This window comes from Pristis pectinata, chromosome 25, assembly GCF_009764475.1.
Source record: "Pristis pectinata isolate sPriPec2 chromosome 25, sPriPec2.1.pri, whole genome shotgun sequence".
Classification (NCBI taxonomy): Eukaryota; Metazoa; Chordata; class Chondrichthyes; order Rhinopristiformes; family Pristidae; genus Pristis; species Pristis pectinata.
This window is the reverse complement of record NC_067429.1, coordinates 10,529,365-10,557,326: the sequence shown is the minus strand read 5'-3', so window position 1 is coordinate 10,557,326 and position 27,962 is coordinate 10,529,365. Positions and strand designations below refer to the sequence as shown.

General features: G+C 38.7%; 1 protein-coding gene across 3 annotated transcripts; it reads right to left on the bottom strand.

Annotated features, from left to right (window-relative positions):
* Nucleotides 1-23,045, bottom strand: casc3 (casc3 exon junction complex subunit). 3 transcript variants are annotated; one of them, XM_052038863.1, is made up of 13 exons: nt 22,874-23,045; nt 17,382-17,409; nt 16,666-16,718; nt 14,843-14,995; nt 12,871-13,022; nt 11,252-11,428; nt 9,245-9,951; nt 8,943-9,004; nt 7,636-7,813; nt 5,836-5,934; nt 4,171-4,376; nt 3,421-3,543; nt 1-1,928 (listed from the first exon to the last, which is right to left on the bottom strand). In XM_052038863.1, the coding sequence occupies exons 1-13, from the start codon at nt 23,018-23,020 to the stop codon at nt 1,887-1,889; spliced, it is 2,127 nt and encodes a 708-aa protein (XP_051894823.1). In that variant the 5' UTR covers nt 23,021-23,045; the 3' UTR covers nt 1-1,886. The 3 variants fall into 3 exon arrangements, with proteins under 3 accessions (XP_051894823.1, XP_051894822.1, XP_051894821.1); XM_052038862.1 differs by having other exon boundaries at nt 3,381-3,543; nt 22,874-23,033; XM_052038861.1 differs by having other exon boundaries at nt 1-1,923; nt 3,381-3,543; nt 22,874-23,033.
* Between the last annotated feature and the right edge of the window lie 4,917 nt (nt 23,046-27,962).

The window sequence follows — 27,962 nt, the reverse complement described above, 5'->3', positions numbered from 1 at the left end:
TATCCACACTTTATTAAACTGTGTCCACCAAATGGCAACAAAAATATTGATTACAAATCTCCATTTCTAAGAAGATTAAAAACTAGCCATCACAGTGTTCAGGGGTCTAGATTAGTCACACAACTGATATGTGGAATTGACAAATACATTTAAATCTTCTTAAGGCAAAATAATGAAAAAAAACAACTTTATTACATTTAAATTTAACATTTATAAAAGTTTACACTCTGCAGTATTTTGACATTTCTTTTAAACTAGAAGTTGTCTTTTGCAAAGGAATAATTACACACTTATTATTCAGCATTCAACATATAAACAATCTGTCTTAAGCGGCCTAACAGATACAGGCTGGACAGACCCCAGGAGTAGCAGACACATTAATCCAAGTTAACAGCATCAATGCTCTGGTCTGTAAACAAGGAAACATACAGGTCCACGGCCTGGTAAATGCGGTGATACAATACCTATTTTTTGCCACCAAAGCCTCCTGGTAAGCAATGCCGTATAAATGCAAACAAGCTCTGTGGCAGAATGGATAATGTAACACTACAATTCACTACTCATAATCCCCAATCATTCATGAATCATGTCAATAATTTTCAGCTTTGACCTAAACAGAAGGTTGAAAAATAATTGGTCAACAAAATTTTCAACACCTAGACTTTCCTCCTCAATGTTACTTTGCTCATGTCTATTTATTGTATCAATGGTCACACTGCCTCAAATCAACACGTCAAGGATGTACCCAAGTAAAGTGCTCTTATACAGGATGAATGCTGCCATCTAGAACAGAGACATATTCACTGGATCATGTCTGTTCTCTCCCTAATACAGTGTATTACAGATTGGATGAAGATCTTCAGTTGATATTGTAATTAAAACAGGAATATAAAAACAATCACTGAGTCATGCTTCCCTCAGTTGTGGCAGATGATATTAAATGAACACAATCCAATCTCAAATAGCACAAGCCAACTGCATTTCATCATTTTTTTTTGTTTCCAAGGGAACATTTTTTCATTTCTGAAGTTAATGCAATGTAAAAGAAAAACCTCATTTCAGTGCCAGGTATTTCATTGCGATGTTCTTTTTTTAAAAAAACTACCATCTGGTAGCGTCTACCTCTAAGCAAGGTGCACAGTATGGCAATGTAGCATTCACAACTGATGTGAGGGAAAGTAAGGGTATCATGGGGAATTTTTTTTAAAGAAAAGGATGAATTAAATAAATAAAAGAAATAGTTTTTGAACTAGTACCCTGCCTGCAAGAACACCGTAACTGCTAGGCTTAGAACTAAACTACATTTAGATACTTCTGTTCTCTCACTGCAAAAGAGGAAACCAGTTAACCACTTCTCCATATTGCATATACGACTGTACACTGGGCAAAAGTAGTCCTCTTAAGTAACTTTAGAATTAAATATTAATAAATGTGTATTGAAAGCTGAGGAAAGACAAAGCTACAGCAAACTAACCTGTAAAGGGATCAATACCAATCAACATGAAGGCTCAGTGGTTGGGAGATTATTGCTATACTCATTTTGAATCTGTTCAGCTGCACTTGATCATATGGGATTCAAATTTAAAATCAGACCTTGACTGCTGGATTTCCACAATGTTACCATTCACACAGTAATGGAAAGCTGCTCAAGAACCACAACTTGTCAAATGCTACAGGGCAAGCCCCCAAAGAGCCAATTCTGCTCGTAGCTGCGCATTGTTAAAGACCGACTGGTGAGTCCTGCAGCCAGAGTTAAACGACGGCTGCAAACATTAGCGACATTAGTAGCATCGTCAAGTCAGCAGGGCGTCCAACACATGAACAGAGGACCGATTGTCCACATGAATTCATTTCTGTTTAAATCCGTGGACAGAATTCCCTGGTAGCTAAGCTTCGTTCCTTTCTTTCAGCTTTTCATTTCGGCTGTCCTAGAAAAAAAAGTAGCACTTCAGATCACAATAATCTGAAACAAATGTCTTTTTATTTTTTTTAAATGATGTAATTGTATCCTTTTAAAATTCTGATGAAAGCTAATTAATTACAATCTGCATGAATGGTACAACCTGGTCTCAGGATATTTGGGGTAGGGAGGAAAAAAAAAATCCTCATCTTCTCCAGATCACCAACCAGTAATCTAACTGGAAATTACTTCTGAGCATCTTCCCACACCCCCAATGACATGCGTGACTGAAATTAGCAGTGTGGCTCTTTATAGTGAAAATGCCTGATGAAATTCACCGTGGAGATGGATACTTTAGAATGACTACTTCTACAAGTTCCCTGTCAGTTTCAGACATCTGTTCAACTCTATTGCAAAACCATTAACAGAAGCTTCACATGACATCAACTGGATAACAAATTTCCCAATCAAGGGCACCAATAATCATGGAAAATATATACCAGATTCCACTGCCTGAAGAGGACAAAAGGGGAAAGAAACAATGGTTAGTAAGTGCCTGGCAAGAGATAGATGTGCTTGCCGTCATAGTCTTTTTCTTAAAAATGTTTGTATGGCAATCCTCACGTACCCAAACACATCCCCAGGTTACGACACCCAACTTATGTACAGCCCTTAGACAGGAATGAGTGTTTGGAAGACGGGCAGGATAGATTTGCTGGCTGCTGCGGGACTGTAGGCACCTTCTGCTTTGTGGGAACTCTGTTCAGGAAATATCTGAACGGCTGAGTTAAATGGCCTGGTTTAACTACAGATTGTCTTTGGCTGGCATCTGTTTTTATTGAAATATTTTGCTTGGTGGCTGCATTTCTGACTTGAGAACTGTTCGGGTTATGAACAATTCTCAGGAACAGAACCCTATCATAACCTGGGGAGGACCTGTACATAATGTTAACTTTCCCACTTATTGAAGAGAAGCAAAAGCCAACCACAGTGTCCTCACTGATTGGTATTTTGGGAAAATCAGAACATCTAAGATTACACATCCCAGAACCATAGCAGATGGTACACAGAAAGTCATGTGAAAGTTCTCGATGTTGCTTCACTTTAAATGATATTCTTAAGCTTTGTGCAGAACAATCCTTAAAAAATAGAATCATGTGTAAACAAGTTATAAAAGTTTAACATTTTTATAAATTGGAAAAGGAGATGATAATGGAGGATAAGATACAAGAGGAAGGGACTGATGGGAGAGACTCAACACCTAGCTCAAGAACAGCACAGGCAGGTTGGGAAGATACAGTGAAGTGTGAATCTTTGGTTTGCAGGGCGAGATGGAGGGGAAGGAGAGGGTGAAAGAAACAAAAGAGGAACGGGAGGGGAGAAGAAAGAAGCAGAGGGAAATATTAATAGGCACGACATTACTTTATAGAAGTTAACTTCATAAGTACATGGTATTTTGCAGCTTCAGATGGCGTTGTACCTAAGCTGCATGGAAACCAGATGACGGATGTATCAAGTACCTCAGGTGGCGGTGGTTTAACAGTAACAGGCTGCGATTGTCGTCTTGGAGGTGATGGCTTTGGCAGGGCCTGCTGCTGTACAGTGTTGTAGTAAGTGACTCCACCAAAGACCTGAGACTGGGCCTAATAACACACAACACATGATTAGTATTTCAGAAATTTCTTATTTTCAATAACAGACAGGATGTGCATGATCAAACAATAAACACCTCGGTACTTTTCGAAAAGATGCTCATTCCTCAGTGGAGTCACTTTTTTTTGTAGGGGGTGAAACAATGCTCAACAATAGGTTACAACTTACAGTAAAAGCCTGAAAATTAACACTTTGCTAATGCAGGCAGTAAATACTTGCAATATAGACCACATGGCTGGTTTGATGAATCAGTGGAAATTATGCCATTGTAGCTCAAGGAGGCCTAATTTGTACGATTGCTTTGAATTTTAACATTTGCGTATTGTTGCTTCTTACAGGATGCCCTAAAATAACTGGAAATCTTTTTTTTGACAAGCAAACACTAATACACGATGCTAAGAATAATCTGGTTTTCTCTCCATTTCCTTAAAAATTCGGACATTTGCACTGAAATTGTTTCCAGTCCATAAAGAGCAGGGAAAAATAATAAAACTTCCATTAGCTCCAAACACATACTGAATGATTTGCTCTTATGGTAAAAATTTCTATATTAATAATGACCAAAAGATTACACGTTCTGATCTTGCTTAGTATCCATTCCCTGCATGTGGTCTCACCTGAGTAGTTGGATAAATGTGAGGTGGGAGCCCTCCAGTTGTGTATGGATAACTAGGATTTCCATAGTTCATCATTCCAGGAGTGAAGAAGGGAGGGGGTAGCACCTGGGGTGGAGGTGGTTGTCCAGATGGCAATGGAACTTGTGGAGCGTAAAGACCAGTGTTTGTTAGGTGGCCAGGTGACTGGTGGTGATTAAAACCTGGAACTGATAATGAACACAAGATTAATTGAAGGATCAAGTAGAAGATAATTTATAGATTCCAAGGAACCACCACAAATATTGTCACAAAGCAAGTACGTGCGATGGGATTTCATGAAGATGCAATAAAATTAAAAGAAACTAAAAAGGACTGACAAACATGGAACATGCTCCTCTACACTTGTATGTTTCTGAAAAAAATTACATATTCAGCACAATTCCACAAGTACTCAACAAACAAAGAGATAGATTTGTTTCAAAATAAATACCAAGAATGAAGAAACACTGGTTACTCATTGATCTCTCTAGCTTTGACCTAAAGCTACAGAAAGCAACTCCAGTCACCTCAGAGTTACCTAAAATCTCTTTCCTGCTGGCTACAACATTCACAATGAATAGATTGAGAACAGTCTCAAGCCTCTACATAGGATAAACCATTCATAGATTTGGCGACTACATCACAGAACACTTCTATTCAGCTGAAAGGTTGACCCCAAGCTTCCAATGGCCTTCCCACTCCCTCGCTAACTTCTCTGCCTTTGGTCTTAGTCTATTCCATCAAAACCCAACATAAGCTCAAGGAACAGCATCTCATTTCTGGCTTCATTACATCCCTCAGAACATAACATTGAATTCAACGATTTCAGATAACCAGCCTTTCCTGTTTGTATCAGAGCTAGCCAGTTCTCATGAAAGACCACTAATCTCTCTCTCTCTCCTCAGATTCTGCCTGATACTTGCAACATTTCCAGCAATGTTTTTATTTCAGATTTCCAGCATCTACAATGTTTTGCTTCTCCAGTGCATGTCTCACAGTTCCAGCTTTGTCTTTTTTAAACCCCTTTATTTTTTTTTCTCTCTGTCCTCATTCAAGTCCTATTTACATCTCTTTCCAAGAGATCTGTGACTAAAGAACCTTCATCAGGCCTTTTTAGCTGACACCACTGAATTCAGAAATTTTGAATCATCATCTTCCCTGGCCAGTTCTGATGAAAGGTCATCAACAGGAAACTTTTCCTTTCCACTCATGCTGCCTGACCTGCAGAGTATTTTCAGCATTATGTTCTTATTTCAGATTTCCTGCATCTTCAATTTTTTGCTTTCCAAAAAAAGGTTAGGGCACTACAATCTGATGTTAGCATCATCGATTCCAACACCATGAATTGGTTGAAATAACATTCACTATCTTAATGGTTTCGAACTTAGCTCTGCCTAACCATCAGATCTGATACCTCTTTCAAGCAAGTTTCATCCAACCACATAATCAACGGAAAGAGATTCTAAAAGATAAACAGTGTTGAATCAAGAAAAGATGATAAGAATACGTCTTGAAGTAATCAAATGCAAATCTAACCAGATAATCCATCTTTATGGCTTTTCAATTAAAGTTAAATTCTTCCCTGGCCTACCAAGTACATCTGAATGATATTCAGTCTTCCTTTCTTGGTTCAAAAGAGCTGAATACCTGGATGAGGAAGGTGCATATCTGGCTGGACAATCATGCCCTGAGGTGGCAGAGGAGCTGGACTTTCACTGTGGGTGTAAATTGGTCCTTGAAATTGTACTGCAAACAGAAAACATAGTTTAGATTATGCTGACAGATCATTGCATCACAAATGGAACATTTAAAAACTACTTATGGGTATACAATTTCCCACAGACATTACACTTGGGTTAATTTTCAAGAATTTTTGTATAATATTTTAATGCTTCAGAATGTCCATCACATAGATTTTAATTTACTGTTGAATTCACCCCACTTCTTTTCCAGGTATGTCAACCTTGAAGTTGTCCTCGCTCTGCGCCCTGAAACATTAACTGTTTCTCCTTTCACAGATGCCCTCTGACCTGTTGAGTGTTTCCAGCATTTTCTGTTTTCATTTCAGATTTCTATCTGCAGTTTTTTTTAAATTTAATAACTAATGGCCATTAAAAAAAGTCTTTAACTTACTGTAGCAAGGCCAATCAGACGATATTTCTCGAAGTAAAGCAATTTTAATTCTTCAAAATATTGCACTTACATTGACAATCGTTCCACCATGCCCATTTGAAGTGCATGTACCAAGAATACTCAACAATTGGTCCCTTTTTTTGTGATATATATTTATGATTTAAAATTAAATGTAGGATACATAATAAAAATGTGTGCAGAATGATACAACATCTGATCTTGTAGTTGACAGAGAGGTCAAAAAACTTTACATTGCCCATTGAAAAGTGCCAAACAGAATTTAGCCCAGAGAAGGGAGGCAACACATTAGAGGTGGTGTGACAAGGCAAGGGAATGCATAATAAACTGAAGGGTACTGAGTGATACAGAGACGTAAAAGGACTTTGTAATGCATGTCCAAAGATCTTAAAAAGTACAACTAAGGAGGTTAAACATGCATATGGAATGTTCCCCTTTATTGGACAGGACCATACAAGAGTGGGGAGGTTATATTAAAACTTCATGCTACTTTCAATAAGCACTGCATCAAGTTCTGGTCAGCGCATTACAGAAAAGATGAGATGGTTCTGAAGTGGATGGAAAGGAAGTTTGCAAAAATATTGCCAGGACCAGAAAGTTATACCCGTGAAGAAAAACAGAATAAGCAAAAGTTGTTTGTTTTAGAAAATGAGGGACAACTTAATTCTGAGCTCATGGCGGGCTGAAATAGGAAAGATCCATTTCCATCATCAAGGTCAAGAAACCGGAGGCACAGATTTAAAGAACTTGGTATAAAGATTAGAAGGGAGAATGAGGGGAAAAATACTTTTCACCCAAAGGGAATTAAGGGTCTGAAATTATGGTAGATGCAGAAATTTTCACCAGATTTATAAGACTACTCTGATGTGTCCTTGAAGAGCTATGACTTCCAGGGCTATGGATCTTGTGCTGGAAGGTAAGATTAGGCTGGATAGCACATTTTCAGCCAGCATGAACATGAACTGAATGGATTCCTTCTGTACCATAGTTTTTCTATGATTCTATGATATGAATCAGAATCATATGATTCTTACACAAGAACTCTAAACTTGTACTCATTTATGAACTACAAGTCCCTGAACAAATACAATCTATTCTAAAAATTATTTTATAATCCAAAAAAAATGTTTAGCTCTAATTTGAAAACCTCACATTTAGCAACAGGTAGATTGGTAATAAATCCACAAGATACCAAGTCAAATTGCAAATTACCTATTGGTATTTTAGTTGACACAGAAAATAATTTGAAATTCAATTTGCTATTTGAGGATAAAAACCTAAAGCAACCCCCCTTACATGTGTCGTAGTAGTGTCCTTCCATGAGGCCAATGTGCATAGGAGCAGGGCCTGGAGCTGGGGCCGGACCCAGTGCTGGTGCAGGTGCTGGAGGGGGTGGTGGCGGTGGTGGTGCTGCTTCGGGTACTGGCCGTTGTCGTTGAGATGAGTAACGCTTTGCCCGTCTTGCTTGGCTGCCCTGGAAGACATTCAACCATTTAAAACTATTTAATTGACGTACTCCTCACAAGGAATCAACAGATGTCAAAACTGCATTCTGTTGCTTTATGAAATAACAAAGTCATGTGCCATCCCCCTCTTTTTTCTACTTGTGACTATCTGGTTAATCCCTCCTGCATCACCATCACTGCAGAAGTGTCACCTTGCTCACTTAACTAGTTCAGGTGACTCTTGGTGCCTATAACAGATATTAGCAACAACTAACTAACCTCTCAAGTCATTGAGCCTCAGTTAAATTTAAAATCTACATTTACATTTTAGTAAATTGATGCTACGTTTAAAAAACTAACATTTCTTCCACCCCATTGCAAAACATCGTAAATGTGGACCTATCAGAGCCCACCAAACCAATGTCTTAAAAAATATAACTACTTGGCCACAGAACTCTGCAAGGTTTGTTTTGCAGGAGTATGCATTCATGTATTGAAGGTGAGAGATATAGTCTGGTGTCCTGTACAATATCCTTGAACAATTGCCCTTCTTTGTGTAACATCCAACCAAATTGACCAGCTACCACCTTTGTGTACACCCACAACCAGGTACTACATAATAAACACACAAAAAGTTATGGTATGGGCCACACTTAAGAGTTGTCAAAGGCTGCACGGTAGTGTAGTGGTTAGCATAACGCTATTACAGCGCCAGCGACGAGGGTTCAATTCCGGCCGCTGTCTGTAAGGAGTTTGTACGTTCTCCCCCGTGACTGCGTCGGTTTCCTCCGGGTGCTCCAGTTTCCTCCCACATTCCGAAGACATACAGGTTAGGAAGTTGTGGGCATGCTATGTTGGCGCAGGAAGCGTGGTGACACTTGCGGGCTGCCCCCTGAACATTCTACGCAAAAGATGCATTTCACTGTGTGCTTCTATGTACATGTGACTAATAGAAAGGTATCTTAATACAAGATTTCATTAAGTGCTTCCCAATAAAAGCAAACTATGCTTACACAATAATGTTTGGAAAAACTATGCTCCAAAACTAAATTATGGTACTGTCAACAATAAATGATTTTACAGCTATTCATTCAGCCTACATGGTTCCATTAAAAAAAATTAGTTTAAATATTACGATATAAACTTTATCTATCTTACCATTTCTTCCACTCTGTTATATTGAGCAGGAGAAGCACTCATGTGTAGTGAATTGGGAACACCTGGAAGAAACACAATAGTTGACACTATTATTACTAAATGATAGCACTGAAAGAGGAGCCATGTCATTGCACAATGTTTCATTGATAACAAAGGAAATCATCCCTGCTCAACATGCTGTGGTACAGAACAACTGGAACACCCTCCCATTGTCAAGAACACTCATGATAAGCATTGCTGCAATGCTAATACAAGTCATTTCAAAGTGCTCAGGCAGAAATTGGAACTATATCAGAACTTACCCCGGAGTTCTCTTGGTTGTACATATTGTGGTTGACTATTTGGAGTCCAGTTTTTCCCCGATAAATTAATTTGGGTCATCTCACGCTCTAGCCCAGTCACAGCAGAGTCTACGGGTGGGGTCTCCCAGGGGCCAGCCTTTGATACTGGTGGGGGGACAGGTTGAACAGGTATCTGCTGAGCTGGAGGAACCAAACCTGGGACAGGATTCTCCTCCACAGGCTGTGGCTTCCCTACCTCGGTGACTTTGTTCCTGGTCCTTCGAATACGGGAATAGGATTTCTTTTCTATTGTTTTCTCCTGTACCTGTGGCACATTCTCAGTAGGAAGGGATTGATTTTGTATGGAGCCATCTTCTCTCGTCACACCATTACTCTTCACTGACTGTAAACCATCTGTTACAATCACACTCTCTCTCACATGACTCTGTTCTATGTTCTTTGTATCCATTTTATTTTCACTGGTGGACAACTCTCCTGAAGAGTGATAACTTCTTGAACTGTTTATTTCAACGGGTTTCACATTCTCACGATCTTCATTATAAGAAGCATTTTTAGAGTAATTCTTTGCTGGAGATCTCCGTTCTGATCCTCCTATCCTTCGGTTAAAAGTTCTTGTAGAAGGTATGCTATTGGTGGTTTTACGCAGGTAAGGCCTTGGTGGTGGTTCATCCATCCAATCAGGGTCTCGATTTTGAGGACTTCTAAACCTTTTGTAAAATTTTAAAAAAGTTACAGGCCTAAGCATTATGTTGACAGCAAATTAACATTTAACATATATATTAATATCAATTTTAGTCAGCCACTGAAGGCTGGCTCATATTAGTCACTGGATAAGCCAACAGAAAATATCAAAGAAGTTTCTATGTTAAATCTACAAATACAAGTGATTGAGTACAATGTTCATGCTTGCTTTTTGTCACCGAAGTTTTGCTACACGAAGGCTTGCCTCAACTTGCTTTGTGGAATTACATGGCACGAGAGGTAGCCATTTGGCCCACTAAACCCATGACAGCACCCAAGCAATCAAAGCTCCATTCTGTCACTCTTTTTCCAATTTCCTTCAGATATCTATCCAATTCCTTTTGGAACGAGAATGAGCAGGGGTGGCCTGAAACATTAACTCTATCTTTATTTCTGCAGAATTCTCCCTGACCTGATGAGCATTTCCAACACTTTGTTGTTTGAAAAACCTGGTTGACCCCTCTACAGACAGCAAGTTCCAGATCATAAACACTGCAAAAACTATTTTTCTGCACACACATTCTGTCTTTTGACCTCCCCTTTATATTTTTGTCCTTTATCCCTGAATCATTTGCTGATGGGAACAGCTTCTACATACCCATCTTAAACCATCCTGATCTTGCAAAACTTTTTCAAATCTATTTCTAATCTACTTTGCTCAAAGAGAACCACCACAGTTTCTTCAGTCTAATCTTGCATCTGAAATCCTGATCCTTGGAAACATTCTGGGAAATTTCTTTGGCATCTCCTCTAGGGCCTTCACACCTTTTCTAGTGTGGCACCCAGAACCTGATTAACAAAATAGTTGAAACCAGTGTTTCATGAAGGCTCAACATCACCCCTCAGCTTCTGAACTCAGTGCCTCTGGGATTTATCAACAGAATGGTATAAGCTTCACTAACTCCTCTCTCAATACATTCAAAACTACTGCACATACACATTCAGCCCCCCACTGGCTCCTGCATAACCTTAATAAACTCTCCATTGAACCTGCATTGGTACATGTATTGACCCTGATCTGTATATGATCCAACTCCAAACCTTCCCTATGTTGTAAACTGCTAACTATTCCTATCTTAGCCCTAAATCTCACCAGATAAGTTGTATACAAGATGAGAAAGGAAAATTATGTGGGAGGGAAAAAATGGAAATATGACAAAAGGCAATAATTATTGATAGAAATCTAAGAATTAGGAAATATAACTACACATTTTACATGCACTTTATCAGCTTTCTCAAAGCTCAAATTTCTGAAATTCTTCAAACCTCGGCTTCCTGATCCTTCTCGGCCTTATTTCATCAGGATTTCTATCTGATCGAATATCATAACCATACAGGGAAATAAGTTCATCTCGGGATTTAGGTGCTTGCTCATCTTCTTGGAACTTATCGTGCACCCATCGACCTTCATCTTTCCAGAGCTTGCGCTGTCGGACTTTGGGCCTTTAGAGAGAAAGAAGGGAAACCAATATTGAAAACTCAACAGACCAGAGTAATTATATCCAGGGAGGGGGGCAGAGGGAAGAAACTTTTTTTGTACTTCTTTGTACTTCACCTGAAGACTTAAGGACTTGATCTTAAATTCTGCATTCATGTCTAGCCAGCATTCTTACAGAATAGCAGCTAAGTTCAATATTTGTTAAAAACTTACTGATTCCCTCAAATTCAAAAATTGAAATCAAATGCTGTTAATTGAAAGCTAGCCTGTAAACACAAACATCCTACTTATTCAACCTATAGCCGTAGATAAACTTTGGAATTTATTAGCTAGCTTGCCATTCCTTGGTTTGAGATGTGCTTTACCTTTAATAACATATCAAGTAAAAGAAACTCCAACACTAAATATTTGTTGTTACACTAACTGTTATCAACAGGACTCTAACAATTTTGGATTATTGGAAGGAGTTTGGAGGAGAGGGAGAAGTGAATATAAACTTTTCTAATAATTTTATGACCGTTTAGAGTCAAAATTGGGTCACTATTGCAGTAACTAATTTGGCAAATGTGTTAACTACACTGTGTAACATGATTGATTGAAGTACTCCCATCTTGCACTTAAGAAAATCCCAGAAGTAGCCGAAGTGTCAATTTCTGAGCGAGAACAAGTCACTTGCCCTAAGCACTTCTTGTTCAACGTTGGCTAGGTGTAAAATTAAGGCAGCAAGAGAACACTTTATTAAGCTTACTTTGGCAGCAATGTAAACCTCTTAAGTGAATATAATCAAGCGTTAAAGGATATTGTGCATGGATAGTCAGTTTCTGTGCATGACTGATTTCTGATCTAACTTACAAAATACAAACAGGAATGTGTATACACAGATACTGGGAATAAGCTTAAAGCAACAAAATCACAAGGTTTGGATAAAATGCTATATGTACACTGATTGAGCAACAGAGTGGCGCAGCTGGTAGAGCCCCCATCTCACAACTCCAGTGTCTCAGATTCAATCCTGATTTCCGGTATTGTCTGTGTGGAGTTGGCATGTTCTCCCTGTGATTATGTCCATTTCCTCCGACATGTAGATTGGTAGATAATTGGCACTCTAAATCGCTCCTAGTGTGATTGTTAGTTGACAAGGATTCAGTGGGTTGAAATACTATGTGACGCTGCAAGTAATTATGTTACCATCCAAACTTATCAAATATAATTTCCTAATTAATACTCCACACATCACACACATTAAAATAGTCACAAATGACTGTGACACTATACATTCCCCACTTTCTGAAGATTTTCACATAAGGCCATTCTCCTCCAACACCTCTCCTCCAAGATTTGCCCTCATCAATTAATGTTATAACAATTTAAGATTTTCATTTCTTTCCAATCCTCTTCAGAACACAGGCTCAAATTTAATATGATAGGATGACAATCAATCACAAACCTCACTTCCTCTGGTTCAGTGTGACCTCTTAGATCATGCTCAAAGAAGAGTCCTTTCCGTGGAATATAGGCAGGGTTTTTCCGATCCTCATCATCGTCCAATTGCCGCCTGTTCTTTTTACCTATTTTATTTTCAACAGGTTCTGTGCTCTCCTATAGGGAGAAAATGTAGTCCAAAAGTAACAATCTTCAAAGCAGGAAATAGCAGCTTTCACATCTGTCACTTTGCCACATTATACAGGTCCTCCCCAGGTTACGTCAGTGTTCTGATCCTGAGAACGGTTTGTAAGCTGAACAGTTTACAAATCAGAAATGTGGCTGCCTGGCAACGGGCCAACCAAGGGAACACAGTTAAACCAGCTATTAAAGTACAACTCGACCATTCAGATTTCTCTGCAAGATGCAACGATATTGCCACAAACTGAGCTCTCACATGGCAAAAGACACCTGGAGACCTGCAGCAGCTGGCAAATCCATCCCACTAGTCTTCCAAACACTCATTCGTATGTACAGCCTGTCCTTAAGTCTGGTGTTCATCACTCTGAGTACACAGAAGTTCCTAGGGGTCTTGACAGGGTGGATATGGAGAGGATATTTCCTTTTGTGGAAGAATCTAGAACTACTGGGTCACTGCTTAAAAGTAAAAGGTCACCCATTTAATATAGAGATAAGGCAATTATTTTGTCTGTGAGAGTTGTACATCTTTGGACCTCTTTCCACTGCCCTTTGAGAAAGACTCTTTAAATATTATCAAATGTCTGTCTCTGCTTTAATAAAGCAAGGGGGTGTAAGGTTACTGTGAGTGATAAGGAAGTGGAGAGAAGGTTACAATCAGGTCAGTCATGATTTTATTAAATGGCAAAATAGGCTCGAATGGCCTCCTCTTGCTTATAATTTGTATGTTTGTATTTATATGAACTGATATTGACCCCAGAAGTAGGTAAAATCTTTTGACTTATTTTCTTCTCCTGAAGGCACTGACTTTCCAGTGGAGCCTATAGTTCGACAGATACCTTAACTACAATGCATCATGATTTACACAAATTCAAATAACGTGGCTATATTAATACAGAAGTATGACGGTCTTCCAAAAGGATAGCACTCAGCAGTAGGGGCGCTGCTCAATTTACTAAAGATAGGCAGATTAGCTAAGAGATAAATTGTAAAAAAAAGAAAATGTCAGAAATACAGATCAGTCAGCATCTGTGGAGAGGGATAAAAGAACTGTTGAACTAAAGCATCAACCCTGTTTCACCTCTCCACAGATGCTACCTGAGGTGCTGCATATTCCCAGCATTTCCTGTTTATACTTCAGATTTCCAGCACCTGCAATTTTTTTTTCTTTCTGACAGGATTAGTACCTTTGTTGAGCCTCATGGCACATACTTTGTGCACTAAATATTTCTACTCAATTGCAACATTTTTGTTTAAGAGCATTCTAAATGCACTTTTAGATTGTGCTAATAATTGCTGGATTCAAATACAAACCATGCACACCTTGCAGCAAGCCTAATGCAAAACAATTATATCACCAGGAGCTCTAATGTTCCTGCAATCTCAATGGAACTTTCAGATATTATATTATTAGAGGTGATGCTTTTTGGATGAAGCAGTACAAGTTCCAGCTGCTTGTTGTGAGTGAGCAGTAAAGACTGCACGTCACGAGTTAAAATGGAATTCTCCCAAATTCGTGACCAACATTGCTCCTTCAATCAACATCATCAAAAAACTATGTGGTTAAATGGACGCCAGATTGTGTATCATTCACTCATCATGACGTATTTTGAGATGTTTCCAAAAGTGATGGGATGCTACAAAAATGAAAGTGTTTCATTGCTTTTCTCTCTGGATGCTTGGGATCTCTACATTATTCTGTATATATTGTTACTATAAATAAATTACTCCATTAGGCTTATGAAAAGATCAAATCTGTTCCATCCTGCCAAAGCTAAACAAGTAGCATTTTATGTTACCTGTCCATCTCCACTCTGTCTCTCTCCAGTAATCTCTCCTTTCTCTTCAGGCTTTCCTTCCTTTGATGATTCATCCTCATCCCCTTCATTGCTTGTTTTTTTTGTTTCCTCTTTTGGGACTTCCTCATCACTATATTCTTCACCATCTTCTTCCTACAAACAAAGATTTGATTAAGCATTGGTAAAAAGATTTTATGATAATAAATAGATTCAAAACGGAATGTCCAACAAGGTACTTTTCTTGCACAGCACATCATAAAATAACATAAGATCTTTATTAGTCATATGTACATCGAAACACACAGTAAAATACATCTTTTGCAGTGATTTTTGGGGGGCAGCCCGCAAGTGTCGCCACACTTCCGGCGCCAACATAGCATGCCCATAACTTCCTAACATGTACTTCTTTGGAATGTGGGAGGAAACGAGAGCACCCGGAGGAAACCCACGCAGACACGGGGAGAACGTGTAAACTCCTTACAGACAGTGGCCTGATTTGAACCCGGGTGGCTGGCGCTATAAAGCATTATGCTAACCACTATGCTACCGTGCCTGCCTATATATATGTGGAGTTGCTCATCATGATGATCAAAATGTTACTGCAGCTTCCTTCGAGCCTCAAAAGAGAAAAGCCGGCAACGCTTAGTTTTCCTGCCCTCAACCTTTTCTCCTCAGTACAGTGACTTCAACTGTCTTCTACAGATATCATCAACTCCCCGGCACCCGTTGCCACCTGCTCAAGTGGCATTGTTCATGTGTGAACAATAAAAGTGAGCTTTACCGTATGTTAAAGCTGAGTACACCATACACATTTATACATTTGCTACAGTAACAACGGGATTTCTGGATAACATTCTGTCACATTAACAATCTAGAAATAGTTCACTTTTTCAAGTACAAATTCAATACAAATAATAGTACAAATTCAGCTTACAGAACATGGACTGGGCACGATTAGTACAAAATGTATCTGCTATGAAATTTTCCAGCAGGCAATATTCCAGATCACGTTCCACAGGTAGAAACTACATTAGGCTGCTATCTTACCTAGGTTAATTCCCCCAGAATCTCCTAGGATGGATGTACTCCAAAACTATAGTTTCTGACATAAGTTAATATTCTGAGTGTACCTATTCCTGAATCATTAAAATAATCGATGGGAGTGACAGTACATACTAAAATCCAAATTTTTTCAAAGTTATACTTTCACTAATCTATTTCACATAATTTACAATCACATGAAAAAATTAAAATAACATCAATGAAAAATGCTGATGGAATTATTTGTCTAAACATAAATAGAGGGAGAAACACATAATCCTGACTTACTTTATAAAATGAATTAAGAACAGAACAAGTTTAAAAAAAAGATCAGGGTGGTTCTGTAGAAAATATTGCACAGAAACAAGCCAAAATTAACTTGAGGAACACAGGAACAGAAGCAGGCTTAATGAAATCAGATGGTAAGGCAATTTCCCACCAAGGGAAACAAAGCATGAAGCAGTGCTCAGGAACAGGGGCTGCAGTGTAGAGCCAGAAGAGAGCAAAGAATGTACCACAGGGCTGTCTTAACCTTTGACTCATATATGACACACAAAGATAATAAGAACCAAAAATAAACCAGCACTACATGTTAACAAAGGGCCAAATGAAAATATACTACTGGTCAAGTACAAGGTACAGAACTGTAGGTATCCTATCTTACTAGCAGCAGCTTAAGTACAGTATTCATCGTTTATCATCTGCCTACTACAGAAATGGTATAAAGCTATCCTTCTCATCATACGACTTCAGACTTTATAATCATTGACTATTGCACTTACGGATTTTTGAGAACCATTCTCTTCAGCACTTTCATAATCTGAAAGTACAACAGCTGAAATTAAAGAATAGAAATTAGCAAGTGTATAATGGAAGTGAAAGCACAGCAAAAATATCACAACGGAACCTACAAAATGCAACAAATTTATTTCAAACAGTTTACTTATCAACTTCAAATTACCACAAAACGTAACTGGAGAGATTTACGTGATAAGTTTACGCGGCTTAATAGGCCAATGTACTGTCTGATGTGGCATTAATGGTCTTTGATTCAATCCCTGTCTAGACTGCATTCTCAGCAATGCAGTTATTAGAGGAGGCAAACACAGCAGCACGGAACTTTGTGATGCAGCACGTGTTTGTGCGCTTATAGGTTAGGATGTGGGAAAAAGGCAAGCACTGCTGAATACTGCAGTGATTCCTCCTGCAAAATGCTGTGAATGCCATGAAGTTTGAGTTCTAAGACTGTCCACAATAAAACTACCTGACATACGCCAGGTATGTCAGCTGGTTTTGCACGTACCTTTGCACAAGAAAACCAAAAAAAAAATTCCTTTTCTCATATAAATTACACAGAATCCAAGCTCATTTATTTAGTATAATCACTGTTCCAATTCAATACAGATAGGACAAAAAGCAGAGTTAAAACATCCTATTAATATATCTTAATGTTTTCTAACAGAAATGCTAAGGCTTGTTGTCCATTTGTGGTACTCACCATCGCCTTCTATGCCATCTTCACTCTCCTACAGAAGAAAGACAATTAGTATTCATTTTCTGCCTTTTTAGTGCATGTAACTCTTATGTCTTACTACAACTGATATTTAACACAGGATGTACATATTCTACCCCTGCTAACATATGGGTACAAAAATGTATACCACTAGCCAGTAACAAAGACTCAGAAGAGATTCATCCTTCTCACCCATCCCTCAACTTTTTCTTTTATTTATTCAGTTTTCAGATTCTGGGCATCACTGGCAAGGCAAGCATTTATTGCCCTTCCCTAACTACTTGAGAAGTGCCAGTGAGCTGCCTTCTCAAATAACTGCAGTCCTTCTAATGAAAATGCTGTAGGGGAACGAAGTCTAGAGTCTCGACACAATAATGACCAAGTACAGTAAATGCTAATTCAGGATGGTATACAACTTGGAGGGGAACATACTGGTGGTGGTTTTCTAGTACATTTGAAACTATTGTCTCGCTTGGCAGTACAAGTTTGGGAAATGAAGTAGCTTATGTTAATAACCACAGTGCATATTGCAAATAGTATATGCTGCAGCCACTGTGTGCTGTAGTGAAGGGAACGAATGTTCAATGCAGTGGATAGGATACCAGTCAAATGGACTGCTATGCCTCGGATGTCATTGGGCATCTTGAGAATTGGAACTGCACTCATCCAGGCAAGGGAACAGTATTCCATTATGTTTATTGTAGATGGTGGGAAGGTACTGGGATGTCAGGAGATGAGTCACTCTGCAGGATAGTTAGAGACCTGCTCTCATGGTCATAGTATTTATCTTGCTGTTTCAGCTGAGTTTCTGATCAATATTCAGCTGAGTTTCTAAGTATATTGAACGAGTACATGGCGATGATAATGTCATTAAATGACAAAAGTAGTTGAACTCTCTCTTGTTGAGCATGGTCATTGTTTGGCACATTATGGCATGAATGTTACCTGCAACTTATCAGCCCATGTCTGAACAAGCATGGACTGGTTCTTTCACTGAGTGGCAAATGCATTTAAAATTGCACATACAATGAATATCCCCACTTCTGATCTTATGAAAGAAGGTCATTGATGAAGCTGAAAATGGTTAGGCCTAGGGCACTGCCCTGGGAAACTCCTGCAGCGATATTCCAAGGCCAGCAAGGAACGTTATTACAATTAGCAACTTTGGACCACAAATTTTTAATCTCAACATTAGATGACAGCCACCAATGTAAATTGACAAGTGAGTCAATGAATTATATGAAAATAAATATTACTAAAGGTTACCATGATTAAAACAATTTAAACATACATGGGAAAATTCCATTACCAGAATATTTTTGAAATGCTGCCAATGATAAAAATCATATTACAATAGTGACTTTGTAAGTCAAAGACTCGAAAGTTTAAAAAACAAAATGCTGTAGGAACTCAGCAGGTTGAGCTGCATCTGTGGCAGGGGAAAGGAATTGTCAACTTTGAGTCAAGACCCTGCATCAGGATTGATTCGGGGTCTTGACTTGAAACATCGACAATTCCTTTCCCCTCATGGATGCTGCTCGACCTGCTGTTCCTCCAGCAGTTTGTTTTTTGCTCCAGGCTCCAACATCTGCAGTCTCCTGTGACTCCAGGGATTAACAGCATTCAGCAAAACATTGTTCAAATATGTCACATTCATACCCTCACCTCATGGATGCTGCAGAAAAATAATTTATTTATAAATCGCTACTGTATGGAGAGCTTCCATTATTTAATCATTGGCAAAAGAACTCCAAACATTACAAAGCGTCCAGACTTTTTCTTAGTGAATATTGGCCCAATTAATCAATGAAATTTTTTACCCATAGGTTTTTGAAAAGCAATCTTTTTTAGGACCCTTACACAAATATTCACGTGCCCCTTTCATGTCCCTTACCATTGGTAACTCTTTTAGATTCAATGCAGGAGTCAAAAATTTCAAATGTACCAAAATTAAACATTTCCAATATAAAATGTTCTGTAATGTCTTTTCAAGCTGTGCCTTTTATAATACTGGGAAGTGTCAAGAATGTGATTGTGATGGCAAGACTACTTGAATAGTGAACCACATATACCAACATGCAGTCCTGAAATGCAGTAAAACTCCCAATAACCTGGCATCCTTGGGATTTTGGTAATGTCAGACTAGAGGATTTTCTATTTTTCCCGAATATTTCTATATTCCAGAATATTTTTCCTATTAATAACTTACTATTAACAACACTTTTATTTCACATTATTTTTCTTGTTACATGGTAGTATAACAAATTTTTCAGTGAACCAGGTGAGTTTAAAGGAAGCAGGAAATATACATGCAAGATCGACCCCTGCCCCAGCTGCAAACCTACCCTGGTGTTCCAACCCCAGGCTACAGCCACACACCCAGCCCACAATCTGCACCCCAGCCTTGGCTACATTCTGACAGCCCAGCTCACATTCTGAACTAATGAGTGAACCAGATGCTGAATTATGTGGATTTCCAAACAATCAGATGCCAGATTATCAGATTTTTACTGCAGTTAGATGCTACAACAATATGGAATACCATCAAAACAAATTTCTTTCAATGGTAATTATGCTGTCTGCAGTCCATTACAATGAATGAAGTAAGTTACTAAAAACCTAGACAAACCAGACTAGTCTCAGTTGAAAACAAGTGAAACAATTAATACTATCTTTTTCTAATAATAAATTGGCTGGTGAGCTCAAGTTGCAAAATATTTCAGCCATGCAGTCAGAGGCATACAGCGCAGAAACAAGCCCTGCAGCCCACCGAATCCACACTGACCATCAAACACCCTTTCTCACACTAAACCTACCGTGACCCATTTTATTCTTCCCACACTCCCATCAAGTACCTTCTCTCTCCAATCTTCCTCCTCATCTATACAATAGAAGAATGGAGGTGTAATTTACAGAAGCCAACTAACCTACCAACAGCATATTTTTGGGATGTAGGAGGAAATCCATGTGGTCAACGGGAGAACATGCAAACTCCACACAGAAGAGTACCAGAGATCAGAATTGAACAGGGATGCTAGAGCTGTGCAGCACCATGCTGCCCTCATTAGTCTTGTAATTGTCCATCAATAATTCTAAGGCAAACCCAAAATCTTATTAAAAAAAACACTAATAAAAACATTAGGTCAGATAATTAGATATAGTCACAAGTATAATGTAATGGAGATCCCCTACATGAATTAGCTGAAGTCCAAGGAAACCTTCATCCAATCAAAAATTGCATACCAGCAACTTGAGCTATTTTAGTAATGTTATTTATTGGAAGACTGCTGCTTTAACCATATTGTAAATATTGAGCCCACAACTGAGCCTACTGGCTTTTCCCCAGAGTTATCAGCCATGTAGATTAAGCCCAGGGGAACAGTGAGCATTTGAATTTGAAATTCCAACATCATATAATCTTAAAGATCCACAAGAAGCTCTTCAATATGGGCTTGGATAGTTAAAAACTGGAAGTAACCTTGTGTATTTATTCCAATGAATTCTACAATCACGTGTGGTACCAAAACCAGCATTCATAAAAGAGTGGGGGATCATCAACAGGCCATCCATATTGCTTGAGTTTTTTTTATGACCAAATGAAGACTACAATTTAATCTCCCCTCTGTGACTTTTGACTTCTCAGAAGTGCTGCCTAAACAATCAGTTCAAATGACAACTTCAGGCAGTCACAAACCTTGGTTCTGAGAATCTGGGCAGATAAACACCAGACTTTATTAACTGAGTAACTCAAGATTTTGTCATTATGTTAATTTTATTTTAAAGTGGACAAGTCAGATCCTGCAATACGTCATTACTATTTGGTGATTTAATAAAAGGAAACAGAAATCCAAAATGTATAATGCTTTGTAATTCTTTCACTTATATGTAAATGTGAACATTTTGAACTTCTTATATTCCACTACACAAAAATCAAATCTCTTGTACAATGAAAGCCACTTCTTAGATCTGATTATCAATGTTGGGAAATAGGAAGAGTTCCCATTTTACATTATTTCTAATACTATTTATAAAACATAACCTTAAGTATTTTAATGTTTGTGATCCCAAGCACTAAAAATAGCACAGAGCTGGGTGTTGAAATAGCAGCAGAAAATTTTGGAAACAGAAACCAAGCCTGTCACTTTTGGAAAAAAAAGTTGTTTCTTCATCAGAACTAACAATAAAAGGCCAGTAAGACTGACAAGACACAAGCAACTGACTGACTGGAGTGACCAGTGCATGGGATCCAGAATTTATTTTATTACAGCTTTTTTTAAAAAATCTGTTACCACACAATTAAACCATTAATCATTCTTCCATAGTTAACATGGTTTGCATGTGTGACAGTGCAACGGTTGTTCATCTCATACCTTTGCTTGCTTTCAATCTTATAACTGGACACATTGCTCTACTTTATTATAAAAACTTCATACTCAGACATTAATCTCTCTCTTTTCAGGTGCAGTTGGGATTATTTATTTTAATGCTACAGTTTTCTTCTAACCTGTAATGTTTTTAAAAAGAACAAAATCAATAGGAAAAAATTTAAATTTTCTTAAGTCACTTTATTTGTAGACAACATTAAAATAAATTAACTAAACTAATACATTTCAAAAGCATGCATGCTGTTTTAGTCCAAGTAAATAAAAAAACTGGTTTACATGTAGCATCAGCAAAAATCTTATTTTAAAAAGTTTGCTATCTAATATACATGCCTTTCACAACTCTTACAAGTGCATTCAAGCAACTTTAACCTGTCAGCAATGAGCAATGTTACAGGCATAAACTATTGGTTTTACCACTTTTTAGCTCTCATACTTGAACCTTCAACTTGATGCGGCAACTGTGAATTAAGTTAACTTGACATTTCCTTATTCCTTGCTGACAATATGACTGGCAGTTGAAGCACATTTCTTCAAAACAGATTCAGATTATTGTTATATACACCAGGATGCAATGAAATTCCTTGAAAAATCGTGCAATGAAAAAAAATCAGCAAATCATAATATGGGGAAACGAAAGATCAGCAAATCATGATACGGGAAAGAAGGCTTGTGTACACAGACTGCAATTAAAAGTGCACCGTTGAGGAGGCTAACGTAGTAAACTGCAATCTACTACATTAACCTCAGCAACGGTGCAGCTTTAATGAGGTCAGATTTGAACTGCAACACCATGATCATAAACTAAATCAGAATACAGGACCACACTCCCGCCCTATTTTCTGTATCGCACTGCAGAGGAAAATAACTTCGAAAAAAAAAGTCTGGATCAACCACTTCTGCTGAAACCAGTGCGTAGCCAAACAGCGCGAAATTAAACGGCGAAATTCAAACGAACACGGAGCCGGGGCGGTGGAAGGAGCTCCAGCCCCACGCCAAGGGCTGGTGACCGGCCGCACGTCCCCTTTGCCGCCAGGCTGTGCCGGGAGCCCCAAGCCCCAGGCCCCGGCCCTCTCCCCCACCGGCCACACTCACACACTCTGACTCCACTTCGCGGGCCTGGACGCCGGACAAGTCCAAGATGCAAGGGACGGACGGAACGACTTCCAACTCCGACCGGGGCACGTCGTCGTCTTCCTCGTCGGTGTCTTGAGAAGCGCGTCGCCGCCGCCTGTCCGCCATCTCTGCCCGCTGAGGCAACCGGAAACTGTTTTTTTGGACACGCTGAATCCTGGGAGCTGTAGGCAGATCGACGGCCGCAAGGGAACCCGGACTACATTTCCCGGCAGGCATTGAGAGGATAGACGTTTCGTCGCAAAGCGCATCGGGAGTCCTCAGAATACGAGCCTGGGAGCAGAGGAGACTACAACTCCCACAATGCTCAGGGAGGGAGTGTCCTGGTTGCAGCAACTGGGAATCAAACTGTGAGGCTGTTTCTTCAAAACAGAGCTTGCCCTTTTTTTCAATTAGACCTCAAGGGGTCCTTGAAAACATCATCAAACAAAAAAATGTACTATCTTTAGAAAGATATCAGTAACAAAGAACAAATTGCCTCCCCTCCATGGACTCTGTCAATACCTTTGGCTGCCATGGTGTAGCAGCCAGCGTAATCAAAGAGCACACCCACCCAGGTCATTCTCACTTCTCTCCTCTTCCATCAGGCAGAAGATACAGGAGCCTGAGGGCACATACCACCAGGCTCAAGGGCAGCTTCTACCCCACTGTGATAAGACTATTGAACAGTTCCCTTCTGCAATGAGATGGACTTGTTTGACCTTGCACCTTATTGTCTACCTGCAATGCACTTCCCTGTAGCTGTGACACTTTATTCTGTATTCTGTTATTGTTTTTACCCTGTACTACCTCAATGCACTGTGTAATGAATTGATCTGTACGAACAGTATGCAGGACAAGTTTTTCACTGCTCATCAGTACAAGTGACAATAATAAACCAATACCAGAATTGGTAAATTGGTTTATTATTGTCACATACATGTATCACGTACAATAGAGGATGAATTCCTACTTGGTAAATTGGTTTATTATTGTCACACGTACCAAGGTACAGTGAAAAACTTGCCTTGTATACCGTCCATACAGATCAATTCATTACAACAATGCATTGAGGTAGTACAAGGTAAAACAGTAACAGAATGCAGAATAAAGTGTTACAGTTACAGAGAAAGTGCAGTGCAGGCAAACAATGGTGCAAGGCCATGATGAGGTGGATTGTGAGGTCAAGAGTTCATCTTATCATACTAGGGGACCATTCAGTAGTCTTGTAACAGTGGGATAGAAGCTGTCCTTGAGCCTGGTGGTACATGCTTTCAGGCTTTTGTATCTTCTACCCAATGGGAGGGGGGAGAAGAGAGAATGTCTGGGGTGGGTGGGGTCTTTGATGATGCTGACTGCAGGAGAGATTCACCAGGATGTTGTCTGGATTGCAGGAATTTAGTTATGGGGAAAGATTGACTAGGCTGCGCATGTTTTCCCTTGAGTGAAGGAGGCTGAGGGGAAACCTGATAGAGGTATATAAAATTATAGGAGGGATAGGGTAGATAGTCAGAATCTTTTTCCTGTGGTAGTGGTGTGGAAAAAGAGAGGGCAGAGGTTTAAGGTGAGAGGAAGGAGTTTTAAAGGGATTTGAGGGGAAAGTTTTTTCTTACACAAAAGTGGTTGATATCTGGAACACACTGCCAAAAGAAGTGGTGGAATCAGTTACAATCACTACGGTTAAGAGACATTTAGACAGGAACTTGAAAAGGCAAGGCATAGGATACAGATCTAATGTGGGCAAATGGGGTTAGCGTAAATGGGCAAAAATTTCGGCAAAGATGTGGTTGGCCAAAGGGCCTATTTCTGTTCTGTATGCCTGTATCACTCTAAAGCCATGCAAAAAAGAAAACTTTGACATTAAATACTCAACTTTCTGTCCTATATAAACTCTAGTCCCCATCGTGTCCACCAGACCAGTGGCCTCAAACCATCAACATTTATAAATAAATAAATTAACTAAAAAGTAAAAGAATTTGATGACAATGATAAAGCAAAAATTTATTTTAAATACTGTAGTTTTCTCCAGTATTACTTGTAACAGTCACCATATGTTCATTCTGTAATTCCTGGAGACTCTAACATAATGTTGAAGAATTGACTAGCTGAAGCTTGTGTGAACTCAAATTTCAGGCCTCCTGAACCTACACAAGCTTCTGACAGAACACATAGCTGAAGAAATTTTAGACAATGTAGACGCCATTGTGCAGATTATTTTAATATTTATTGTGTAAATGTAATATATTTGTACTTTGTATATTACAAACATTATTTCCAATATTATATCTGCTGTTTAATGGGAAAACTATGCAATTTTTCAAAACACATTGTTTATATTTCATTTACTCTTTATGCAAGTCCTTGGTTAATTCTCTTTGGTGTTTCCTCTGTCAATTTAGATCATACTTTTGGCACATCTTAAACTTTGATTCATTGGAATTTTGCAAGTGAATAGTTTGAACCAGGTAACCATGTGGTTTTTCGTAAATGAGAATATGGTAATTCAATCTGACATATATAAAGAAATTCTCAACTCTGATGGACCAATCCTACAGTAGAGTCAACATCTGGAAACCAAAAAATATAATAATAAAAAGCCAATGTGGATTTCAAAAGGAAAAATCTTGCCTGAGCACCTAGTGCAGTGATAAGCACACTCTAAGCAGTCTTGCTGCTGAACGCACTCAAGCCAGGTCCAAACTAAATGAAGGACTTATGGTGAAGACTATAATGTAACGCCAGCCCCATCAAACCTCCTCTGTACACAGACTGTGACATCTGAACCCTATGTGACCTAACTTGTACGGAAGGCTATGAGCTGTGCCTAATCATGTTTGGGCAATCCATGACAGGTGTGTCTTTCTACTTTGCATATAGAAAATAGAAGCACTTTGCTGAGAACATAATGGAGTGCAATCTGTTGATTGCAGAACCAACCACTATCCATTGTACAGTTTCATTGGAGTTACTGATATAATACATCAAGCAACATCTGATGCCATCGAATGGATTGCCAAACATAAGTTATAACTTTTCATCAAGTTCTTTTCAAATGTTCTACAAACATTAAGTAAGTGGTGGCTTATATTACAGTAAATCCCTTTCCATCATGATGTTGGAAACATAGGGATGTGTCCAAGGTCACGATGCCAATGAACCACTTTGTTCATTTTATATTTATAGTTAAATATTAAATAACATTAACTAAAAATAAAAGCAGAAGTTGAAATTGTAGCTTTCCTTCCATTGGTCCATGAGGTGCTGCAGATTCTAACATGGTGGCTTTGAGAAATATCTGATGCAGGAACTAAGTCTATCCCAATGATAATGATACCAAAAAATATTGCTTCAACTATTAGCTTAAATACATATCTCGCACTTGGCCATTAATTCTGTAAAGTTCAAATCCTATTTTTGTTCATCAAGGCCTTCAGGTATCATTGTTACAATTCACCGTAATTTAGAACAAGGAAAATAATTCACAATGCAACAAAATGCTTTAGATAAATGTAGCCTATGAAAGTCAATGTTGTTATCCAAGCAGTTATTTTCCATAAAATTCCATAAGCATCAAACGAATTGAAAAGCAGAAAACCTATAAATGGTGTGACTTCAGGAATGCTGGAACAATTCACTGTTTTGGTTCAAAGGTGGCAATGTGATCCTTTACAATGGCTAAATATGGTTTACTGTTTCAATCAAAAGCCAATTAAGCACTCCCTTGGAATTGCATTGGGCCAACTTTTGTAGTCAAATGGAGACACAACAGACTGCAGATGCTGGAATCTGGAGCAAAAAAACAAATTGCTGGAGGAACTCAGTGGGCTGAGCAGCATTATGTAGGAGGAAAGGAATTGTTGATGTTTTGGGTCGGACCCTGCATCAGACATTGTAGTCAAATCCCAGAACAGAGTGAGAACTCTAGATCTTCCAGAGACTTGAATGTTATCATTGAACCAAGATGAATCAATTTAAGCTGGTGTCCTGTGTTTTTCAGCAATAGAGGGGCAAAGAAAATAAAAATAAGGAAGTGGCATTGTTAAGAAAAGCATGAATGGATCGCCAAGATTCATCAATGGCAAGTCACGTCAAAGTGATGTTTCTGCTGCATTAACAATTCTGCAAGAATCAGTATCAGGATCTGCAACTTTGGGAACTTGTGAAGATCCGTCTTATGGTGGAACAATGCAGCTGCTGGCATATTGTGTCACAGAAGGGGGTGGCTCAAATTAAGAGAATGCAACTTAAATAGCATATCTAATATATTCTAAATAGGAAATGAAGATTGCACTAAAGTTACTTACAGAAAGGTTACTTGCAAAGTCATTACGCTGTTTTTTGTTGTTGTTATCAACAGAAGGAAATATATCCGAGTTTTTTATTCTGGTTACTCTACACAATTGTAACAGAAGACATCAACATAAATACACCACAATCCTCTTCGATCTGTAACTGGCATGAATAACAGTTTCAAAGACAAAGCAGGAAACCACTGCAGGTTAACAACAAATCCCAGGTGACTGAAACCTATTCTGTGTGGTGAAGTGATAAAGTAATTAACTGGTGCACAAACCTGCATCCTGCAACCTCTTGGATGGGAATTATTTTAATAGGGTGCTTGGATGCAAGCCTGATCAAGGCTCTACTAACAACCAAATCTTAGGACTTCATTTGCTGATTTCAATGGAAATTGTTCTCAACTTTTATAACGGAGCAGACAGATCAAATACACCTATTAAAGGTGACATCCCTTCAACTTACCTCAATTTATTCCAGTAGTTTTAAAACTCAGTATTAACTGAGCAAGCAAATATTGAAAAATTAGGTCAAGTTTTTTTAATATTGTTGGATCAACAGGTGATAGTTTTTGAAAATTCTGCCTCTGTTAATTTCAAGCAGCATTAATGGAGATTTACCGACATCCACCATTCTGTGGTGTGATGGTATCCATCGCCAATCTGGCATCACTTCATTGCCTATTGTTAAACAAAGGACCCCCTTACCACGTTCCACGTAAACTCACTGGGGCCTTGTTTCCTGTGCTCCCTTTAAATTCACCTGGTTCACTGGA

Excerpts from the sequence above, each read along its gene's own strand:
- casc3 (XM_052038861.1), bottom strand. The coding sequence starts at position 23,020 with ATGGCGGACAGGCGGCGGCGACGCGCTTCTCAAGACACCGACGAGGAA. Across the intron at positions 13,023-14,842 it reads GACAGAGTGGAGATGGACAG|GAGAGCACAGAACCTGTTGA; the intron begins GTAACATAAAAT and ends TTCTCCCTATAG. Across the intron at positions 11,429-12,870 it reads ACTGAACCAGAGGAAGTGAG|GCCCAAAGTCCGACAGCGCA; the intron begins GTTTGTGATTGA and ends TTCTCTCTAAAG.